Below are 10,355 nucleotides of genomic sequence, written 5' to 3' on the forward strand. Positions count from 1 at the left end.
CTCAAAATTATCAAAATGTACAAATATTAAATAAAAATTTTAAATAAACAAATATCACAATACAGTTTAAAAATATAATAATTTTACCAGACTGTAATTGTAACTGTTACTAATACATCGTAATAAATATACAATAAATGATTGAATGAAGCGTGTGTGTAAACATGCAAACTTAGGACTTTGTTTTTATAAACGTGTTTATAATAGGCTAATGTTTACATTTTAAATATTGGTCGTATCGTTGGTGTTGATTGACAGATGTTTTAATATCGATGGGAAAAACCTACTGAACGTGTGAAGCAATAATGTTTTTAATCAAAATTATTTAAAATATTTAAAATTGTATACATCTTCCTCGGAAATTTTGCAACTTTTTATCTGTTTATGTAAATGAATACCTTCTAATTTACATTCATAATTTCATATATAAAATCGTTAACATTTTTTGTTTGTGTTTAAAAAGCGCAATGGGGCGCTCAGCATTATTTGAAATTCGTTCGAAAGATTCCACGGATTCCATTACGTCATCGCGGTCAAGCTAGCAGCACTTCAGTACATCAGAAGACGCGCACTTGAACAGTCATTTTTACGGCTAGTTCAGCAAGAGTCCGAAAAAAGCGAAGAGAAAACAGTTTACAGTGTTTTACTGCGTTTTACTTATGTCGATATTGTGTTCTACTGCAACAGCAATGGCTAACAGCTCAACAGGTAAATGAATCCAGCAACACAGGTTGTCATTGGTGTTCAAAAGTTTGACACTGACTGTCCAATCACAATAGCTAACGTTACACTTATATCAAAATCGATTAATGAACATCGTCAACAAACAATATCAACATCGACTAATGAACATCGTCGTTATGTTATGTTTAATTTCAGTGAAATGTGATAACATTGTATAATCTGATAAACACGTATATTGAGCAAATGAAATGTCTGCTTTATAGTATACAAGAGACTGAAATGTTTTCAGTAAAATAATTAAAACTGCAGTCTGTAACCTTTTCATTGAAAATTACACAATCAATTTAACAAGTAGCCAGCTATAGTTAATTATGTATCTCCTTACCATCACCAGAATTACAACTGCAAGCCTGTAATATATATTTTTTCATAAAGAAGCTTTTATTAGACTTGTTTATTTGAAATTTGAATGAAATCATTACAATTAAAGAAAATCAAATCAGCTAATACTATAGTTATATAGAATAAATACTTAGTGCCAGTGCTTATATTGGAAACATCATGTTGTGACATTGTTTATTGTAAAATAGTTTATTATTTAGTTCTATTCAATGAAAGTGAATGTAATAACAATTTTTTTTTTCAGAAACACAACCAAACACTATGAAGAACAGCCTTCGTGCATTCTTCAGGAATATATGGCTGGCTGTACAAAACGCCAATCAGTCCGGAAGTCGAGGCAGTAAAGTGTCTCCTTTTCAGCCTCCGTCTGAGACAGAACCAGCGGCTCCACAGCCAGGCCCATCAACAGATGATCCTCAGCCTGCTCTGTCCAGCTTTGAGTCTCTGGCTGTAGACGATCAGACTGATCCTCAGTCTTGTCTGTCCAGCTTTGAGCCTCAGGCTGTAGACGATCAGACTGATCTCCAGCTTAGTCCATCCAGCAACAAGCCAGCAAACTTTGAAGGAAATCCATCCATTGGAGAACCAGCTAAAGGTGAGCCTAGTGTCATTATTATGCTGCTTTGTGTCAAGTAACACTATGTATAGCATATAATGTACAAATAATTTTTTGAATCATGTTCATCCGGATCTGTGTGTCTAGACAAAACTGCGCGCATGCACACACACACACACACACACACACACACACACACACACACACACACACACACACACACACACACACAGTTATTGTTGTTTATTGTAAAATATTTTATTAACCAGTTCAATTTAAAGAAAATGGAGTAACTAACAATCTTTTTGTCATTGTTTCCAGAAACTCAACCAAAAAGAAAGAAGAACAGCCTTCATGCATTCTTCAAAAGGAAATGGCTGTCTGTACAAAAAAGCAATCAGCGTCAACGTCGAGGCAATAAAGTGTCTCCTTTTCAGCCTCCGTCTGACACAGAACCAGTGGGTCCACAGCCAGGCCCATCTAACCACAAGTCAACAGCTGTAGAAGATCAGACTGATCTTCAGCCTGCTCTGTCCAGCTTTGAGCCTCTAGCTGTAGACGATCGAACTGATCCTCAACTTGGTCTGTCCAGCCTTGAGTCTCTGGCTGTAGACGATCAGACTGGCATTCAGCCTGCTCTGTTCAGCTTGGAGCCTCTAGCTGTAGATGATCGAACTGATCCTCAACTTGGTCCGTCCAGCCTTGAGTCTCTGGCTGTAGATGATCAGACAGGCATTCAGTCTGCTCTGTCCAGCTTTGAGCCTCTGGCTGTAGACGATCGAACTGATCTTCAGCTTGGTCTGTCCAGCTTTGAGTCTCCTGCTGTAGATGATGAGGCTGGCATTCAGTCTGCTCTGTCCAGCTTTGAGCCTCTGGCTGTGGACGATCGAACTGATCTTCAGCTTGGTCTGTCCAGCTTTGAGTCTCTGGCTGTAAACGATCAGACTGATCCTCAGCCTGGTCCATCCAGCAACAAACCACCAAACTGTGAAGAAAATCCTGAGCCAGCTGAAGGTGTGTCTAGTGTAATTTTATTTTAATCCTGTTTATCACACTTGTGACAAGTGACTCTGTCAGTCTGTGTAATTATTTATGGACTTTGCATGATTTGTGTTAGTTTGGTTTATTTTAGTAGATTTCTTCAGTATATGAATTCTAATATCTGGTGGCATTTTCCAATTTTTTGTGTTTGTTTGGGGTTTCTAGAAAAAGATTCAGCTGCTCTTGAGACAAATCCACCTGTTCCGGAGTCAAATTCATCAACTCGTCCAAAAGATTCACTCTACCCTGAGCCAAGTCCACCTTCTCCTCAGTCAGATAAACCCGTTTCCCAGGCAGGAGGTCAGCAGGATCTGAATGATCAAACAGAGTCTCCAGAAGACTGGTTAAGAACCTTCTCATTGCCGGGTCCATCTACTCGTAAGTGTTTACATTTTTCTTGTTCTCATGCATTGACTGTAACCAATTTTTCTAGTAGCTGCTGTGTAAAATATTAATCCAAGAAGTATAATTTTTTATATTTCCTGTCCACATAAAATCAAAACTTACAATGTATTCTTTGCTAGTTTACATTGCTATTCTTAAGGTGAATTATTAATGCTCTGAAAAAAAAGTTTGTTTTGGTAATCTTCAATGTGGGACAAGTCTTTCCATTGATGTCTACGTGCAATATTCTTGTATGGCAATATTCTTAACCATGTTACTATTGGGTTGCTATGAGTGAATGAAAAAAGAAAAAAGAAAGCCGCATCTTCTACTTAATTTTATCCCGTATTCCATTTCAGTTGAAAGTACATCAAAATGCTGAAATAAAAGTTCTGGTTTATGTGGACTTTTAAAATATGATTGTATAGAAAATGATTTTAATTTTTTTCTTTCATCCTCTGTCAATATCATGTTCTTTTTGTGCTTTTTTGCAGTTCCGTTTTCTCAAGTTTACAAAGTGAGAGATGAGCTTGGAGAAGGAGGCTTCGGTGTTGTGTTTAAGGGGATCGATAAATTTACTCGACAACAGGTAGAAACACTCAGCTTTTGTACTCACCAAACCATAAATAAATATATTTAAGCGTTTATTGTTAACTATTTTCCAGACTCAAAAGATTTGATTATTTATTTATTTTATTATTCTTTTGCAGGTTGCCATCAAGTTCGTGAAGAAGACAATGTTGGACCGGTATATCACAGTTGTAAGTTTACAGTGCACATAATGCATATGTTTAAATGCAGATAGTCTTAAATATAAGTGAATTTTGGCATTGAAAGATACCTAACCTTTTGTTAAATTTTTCTCCAGCCTGGGGTTTCCAAACCACTGCCTATAGAGGTGGCCCTAAACCTGCAGCTGAATCAAGCTCCATTAAGCCCCTACATTGTGCACATGATCGACTGGTTTGATGAGAAAGATCGGTACATCCTCATCATGGAGTATCCGCAACCCTGCGAGAACTTGCTCAAGTTTATCACTCGCAAAATCAAACTGAGTGAATCTCTGGCACGAGGCCTGTTGTACCAAGTGGTGCTCGGAGCCAAGCACTGTCTTGACAGAGGTGTCTTCCATCAAGACTTCAAGTTAAACAACTTTCTGATCAACAAAGAGACACACCAAGTCAAGGTGATAGACTTTGGCTGTGGGGATTTCATCAAAGGTGTCAATCAGGAAGGATTTACTGGTGAGTTTTAATGTTACCTTTGCTATAATGAGATGTCTTGATGTGATGAGTGAAAGCTGACATTTGGATTGGTAAATCCAAAATGGAAATGTTTGCTCAACCTAAATTTGTCTTGCTTTTTACCAAACAGGAGGATGCTGCCCACCAGAGGATGCTGTGGCCTTGAATGTAGCAGAGCCAGAAACGGTGTGGTCTCTGGCCTTTGTGCTGTACAGAGCGGTCTGCAATGGTTATCCCTTTGAAACCTATGCAGATATGAAATATGGCCATCCAACATTTAAATCTGGCATATCCAGAGGTGAGATACCAAAAACACAATTGCAGTAATACTGTTAAACACAGAGTATCATTCATTGATCATTAGTCATTTTCATAATACATGCTACATATTTCAGTTTTCAAACATGACACTGTATGTCACATGGAGATAACGATTATGCATAACTAACCAGCACTCTTCTGAACATTTGCAGAGTTCCAGGATTTGATCACACGGTGCCTGATACAAGATCCAGCCAAGAGATCCACTATAGAAGAGATGTTACAACACGAGTGGTTTCATCAGGGACAACAGCACCTCAGAAATTAGGTATCTTTGGAGATAAAGCAGATGATAATAGAAAATCCTTTTGTCCAAGTGCAAACATGGTATCATCACATTTTTCTCCACATTTATTCATTCTGCAGGTTCTGCAGATCAGGTGGAAAAACCAGCAGAAAGAAGAAAAAGTGCAAAAAACAGAAGAAAAACCAGCGGAAAAGAAAAAGATTAAAACCAGAAAAAAAAAACAGCAGAAAGAAGAAAAAGTGCAAAAACCAGAAGAAACCAACAGATAGAAGAAAAAGATCAAAAACCAGAAAAAAAAACAGCAGAAAGAAGAAAAAGATCAAAAACCAGAAGAAAAACCAGCAGAAAGAAGAAAAAGATCAAAAACCAGAAGAAAAACCAGCAGAAAGAAGAAAAAGATCAAAAACCAGAAGAAAAACCAGCAGAAAGAAGAAAAAGATCAAAAACCAGAAGAAAAACCAGCAGAAAGAAGAAAAAGATCAAGAACCAGAAGAAAAACCAGCAGAAAGAAGAAAAATTGCATTGAAAGGAGCAAAGAATTAAAGACTTTCCATTATGCTTTCAGAATGTTATCAAGCTACGAGAATATGTTTGTGTGCACAAAAAAGATATAAAAGAAATAAAGACTATATAAATAAAGAGTTCTTCTCCACTGTGTCATTATGGGGCACATGGTCACAAAAGCACTGTGCATTGATGTAAACAAAAATAATGTATAAAATATTTGTACAATGATGTATAAAACATATCACATTATTTACAATATTGTTTTAAAAAAAATATCTAATCTACACTCTGAAATAAAAGATACATAAACATCTCTGAGGGTGAATGTTTTTCAAGGGGTTTAAAGAGATTTTTTATGTATCTACACCTTAAGCACTTTGGCTTTGAATTTTTTTAATCTTTGTCAACAAACATCATTACATTTGAGAAAGTTGTGATATAAAATAAAGAATCAACAGCACATCACACATGTAAATATCCCCAACATAAGTGTTTGGGTACTATCTGTGGCAGTTTTTTTTTTTTTTGTTTGTTTGGTCTCCACATTTTAAATCCTTGAACAAAGGATTTTGTAAAATACGACAGCAATTCAGCAATTCAGTATGGTGATGTGATGATTCTCAACTCTCGAGAAGAGCTTAAGTTTGTTTGCATGGCCATTGCCAGGTTTTTAAAATATGAGTTAAACATGAGAGTTGTTTTTATGCTATTGTAATGGCTACAAATAAGTTGTATGTTTTATAGTTAAACACTTTTCATTGATTGATTTTTAAATGACTTTCACTGTAATGTTCTAAACTTAAAGAAATAGCACATATATCCTGGTCAGTGTTTACATTTTGTTTCTACATGATCTGTTAAATAATGATCTGTCCTCTTCCTACTTTATTAAGGTCCAAACTACAAACACTGTATTAGTACTTAAAAAGAAAAGTCCAACATTTTTAAACCACAAGCTAACTTAAGACCGAAACAAATGGACAGTAAAAAAGAAAATAATTGAATAATAAAATTTAATATTCATGGTCTAAATATTTATTTCATTCATGGTTGGAGGAGAACAATATTCTCAGTTAGGATTAATAAATGGTCTCATGTTTTGTTAAATGTTTTGGTTGATCCTCTGAGAAAAAAATAGAATTTTTTTCTGTTTTCAAAAATAACATTACATCCCTAAACCAAAGAGACAGTTTAGGTGAGATTGGTGATTTCCACTTCACTTTGTTCTTCTAGCAATTAACATTACAAAGGCCACGGCCATCACACATGGCTGTAATAAGACAATGCCTATAATGCATTTGATTAATTGTTAATCATCAATATATAGTCACTAATATTAAACATGGTCAGCACGGGGTTGCAGTGGGTAGCAAAATCACAGCAAGAAGGTCATTGGTTCAAGCCCCTGCTGGGTCAGTTAGCATTTTAGTGTGGAGTTTGCATGTTCTCCCTGTGTTCACGTGGGTTTCCTCCAAGTGCTCCGGTTTCCCCCACAGTCCAAAGACATGAGGTACAGGTGAATTGGGTAAGCTAAAAAATTGTCCGTAGTGTATGTGTGTGAATGAGAGTTTATTGGTGTTTCCCAGAGATGGGTTGCAGCTGGAAGGGAATCCGCTGTGTAAAACATATGCTGGATAAGTTGGCCATTCATTTCTCTGTGGCGACCCCAGATTAATAAAAGGACTAAGCCAAAAGAAAATGAATAAATGAATATCCCTTTAAGGGTTTAGACACACCAAGCTGATGTTCAGCAAACTAGAGTAATGCTTGGACATCATCCTGGAGGTGGCCCCACTGTGGCCTCTACAGCTAAGATATAATCTATAAAAGTGCAAAAAAACAACAACTTATGATGTGAGATCGCAATTACTGGTCCTGTCAGCTTCTCAATAAATCATTAATATTTTTATTTTTTTATTTGAGTGACTTCAGTAATTAAGATTTAAATTTTTTTTAGTTTTACTAATGATGATATCTCCAAACTAGGGATGCACCAATACCATTTTTTTGGAACCGATCCCATTTCGATACCAAAAGTCTAAGTATCGATCAATACCGATCCGATCCCGATACTGTGCAGGTGAATGGTTTGCCAACGTTTTGCCGTTGCGTTCTATGTGTGCTCGAGTGGAAAAAGCGTTATCTCAGTCGCTCTTTTTCATTCTTCAATGAAATGAAAGCAGAGGCAGGGTTTTCTTTGAGGTGACATCAGTGTTTGTGTTGCCAAGACAACTACAGCGAACTTTTGCTGTAAATGATGGAAGACAAACTTTTGGTCGATGTTTCAAGTCATTCAAAGCTGTATGACTTTAGTCTTGAATATCATAATGCTATTAAAAAAAAGCTGATTCAGTCGTTTCCTAGTGGCATAAAAAACGAGCACCGCACACCTTTTTTTCGTCATCAATAAAGGCAGTGCGGTGCGCCTCCATTTTTAAAATGGACATGCGCGTGCAGTAACAGTAACGTGCAACCACACATGCCTACAGATGTATTTTGTCAAAAAAAAATAAATGAGAGGAGGATATTTTTTGGTCACAGTTTGACAGACGAGTTGACAAGCCAGCGCTGATGCTGATCGCCTCTGTGCTGCCTGGAGCCGCGTCATAAACTTAATAAATAGGCTGTTGATGGTTTAGAGTTCAACAACAAACCAACCTTTTTCCATTTGGAAAATTACAGTTATTAATAGTTCCTATATAATATAATTTTTTAATAGCCTACATAGCCTAATCTATTAATCAAACAAATCTAAAGTTTTTCTTTGCATAATGAACTTCGCACAAAACCGAGGCTTTCATTTTACAGCTTAAAAAACATGCATGCAAACTGATGCAATATCATATGTAAACAACAAAATTTGTTATATGCTATGTAGTAGCCAATACTTTACATAAAGTCAACAAAGAGCCTTAAGGTTCATTGTCATTGTCTTTCATTACAGGCAGCGCGCACACAGAGACATAGGAAAGAAGTCATAATTATAATTAAGACATAATCTTTAAACTAATGACTTATATTAAAAATGTTTACAGAGGTTTTCCAATTTAAAACTAGTGGGGCATTAATAAAATTCATATTTTCTGTGGAGTGATCTATTTGAGGTAGCCTGATATTTTTATTTGAAGGGAGAAAAAAACGATTGGACAAACAGCCTATTCCGGTTCTTAAAAAGGATCCAGTCAGTGTTTTTGTTTTGTAATATAAATTTGTCATTTAAGTGAAAAAGATCTAGAGCAGGATTTAGTTTATTCTGTTTTTGTTTTGCTGCTGAAACGCAGGTGCGTGAAGATGCTCTGTTATGTTCTGTATGCTGTTTGCATGCTAAAATAAATCTGTAGATTAAAATGCAATATTTAATGTGTCACACAAAATAGGCACGTCAATCTTTTTTTTTTTGTAATTAAATAATATTTTAATATTAACCTATTAACAGTTAACATTCCGTTAACAAGCGGCAGATGTCTGTTAGCAAAATTAACCATAATGAGCAGTTTCTGTAGCTCTAGTGCTAAACTCAAATGATAGGCCTATAATAATCTATATCTATGTCATGTATACCTATAAGGTATTCATAACAGATGATACAATATAACTAAAAACATGCTTGCATGTTCATTCTTTGAGCATTTGTTGTGATATTGTCCTTATTAATATTAAGATTTGTTTTTAAATCTGCAATAGGCTACTATGGACATCGTTAGTAAAATAATCACTCTTTTATAAAATGTATTAATTTTAATAAATTAAAGCCTGATATTTTTCTGCAGGTCTGAAGTAGACTAAACTAAACCGTCTGATGCCAGTTTTACTTAATGATGCCTCTCCAAATCTCGTCGTGAGTGAGACGAAGAAAGTTCAAAACAATGTCTGCTTATTTGTTTTAGCTTCAAAACACAAACTGGTTTGTAAATTAAAACTTTAATATATAAAATTACAGTGAAATATTCACAGTTTCAGAGTAGTCTATATTAGGCTAAATTATTTTCTGTTAATGTCAATCCACATGCACCCGTCAGTTTCACTTGTATTAATTTAATCAACTACTTTGCCACAAGGGGCCAGGCTATACAACTATTCGCAGCACTTAAAGTATTCCCCTTGGAAATAACTCAGTCTGAAGGACGGGAGAACAAACTTGTAAGAATAATCTTATGGAGCGGTGCACAATGCCTCTGCGCAAGCAGCACGTGAATAAAATGGCTTGATGCATCAAAGACAAAGCGTGCAGCGCTCCGGTATCTGCAGAAATTTGCAAAACAGCAGCTCAAATGGAAGAAATAAGTGCGTTAAGGATCTGTCCAATGAATTATTGAGGCTTTTCCAATTAAACATTTCAGGTAGGCCTACTTTGTAAATGAAGAGCAGGTAATAACCCTCTCTACTCCTTTATTGCGAATACGATCTGATCTAATAGAAACAGCACAACATGATGTAGAAACAGCAATGAAATGAATTCCTGCTGCAGGTCAAAATAAACCCATTTAATGCAAAACTAAATGCATTTCTCCACTGATTATTTAAACTAGCAGGAACAAATAGTCTTGGAGAGTTTTTCCTGTTTTCATAAATGCGACAAGCAGTTTGAATGGAGAATGAATGAGGCATGATTGACAGGCGCAGCGGCGGGAAGAGCTGAAGTGAGCATGAATTTAACCACGTGAATATTCATCTGTACTTTACATTAAACTGTAGAATAGCTTCAGAACATTTGGGATACAGTAGCCTACATGACACCATTCTAGTGACTTATAATAGGCTCACTTCATGGCTTAGTTGGCTTACAAACACAGAATATAGCGCATGGGCAAGATCGGATTTGGATCGGTACCAGCTGACCGATACCCGATCCAGCAAAAATATGCGGTATCGAAACGATATCGGATCCAAGTATCGGGATCGGTGCATCCCTACTCCAAACTTTGGTTTGTGCCAGGTACTTCTGAGTACAAATTTTAAACAACTTTTA

General features: G+C 36.1%; 1 protein-coding gene across 1 annotated transcript; it reads left to right on the forward strand.

Moving 5' to 3' along the window:
* Nucleotides 1-474: 474 nt before the first annotated feature.
* LOC137490187 (uncharacterized) lies at nucleotides 475-5,480 on the forward strand. The gene is made up of 10 exons (XM_073953825.1): nucleotides 475-708; nucleotides 1,331-1,681; nucleotides 1,964-2,656; nucleotides 2,849-3,061; nucleotides 3,562-3,656; nucleotides 3,778-3,828; nucleotides 3,936-4,311; nucleotides 4,442-4,609; nucleotides 4,785-4,900; nucleotides 4,999-5,480. The coding sequence occupies exons 1-9, from the start codon at nucleotides 660-662 to the stop codon at nucleotides 4,898-4,900; spliced, it is 2,112 nt and encodes a 703-aa protein (XP_073809926.1). The 5' UTR covers nucleotides 475-659; the 3' UTR covers nucleotides 4,999-5,480.
* The last annotated feature ends 4,875 nt before the right edge of the window (nucleotides 5,481-10,355 follow it).

Source organism: Danio rerio, chromosome 6 (genome assembly GCF_049306965.1).
Source record: "Danio rerio strain Tuebingen ecotype United States chromosome 6, GRCz12tu, whole genome shotgun sequence".
Classification (NCBI taxonomy): domain Eukaryota; kingdom Metazoa; phylum Chordata; class Actinopteri; order Cypriniformes; family Danionidae; genus Danio; species Danio rerio.

Bases quoted from the DNA above. Each gene is read 5' to 3' on its own strand.
- LOC137490187 (XM_073953825.1), top strand. From the start codon at position 660: ATGTCGATATTGTGTTCTACTGCAACAGCAATGGCTAACAGCTCAACA. The intron at 3,062-3,561 runs GTAAGTGTTTAC...GCTTTTTTGCAG, and splicing joins ATTGCCGGGTCCATCTACTC to TTCCGTTTTCTCAAGTTTAC. The intron at 3,829-3,935 runs GTAAGTTTACAG...ATTTTTCTCCAG, and splicing joins TGGACCGGTATATCACAGTT to CCTGGGGTTTCCAAACCACT.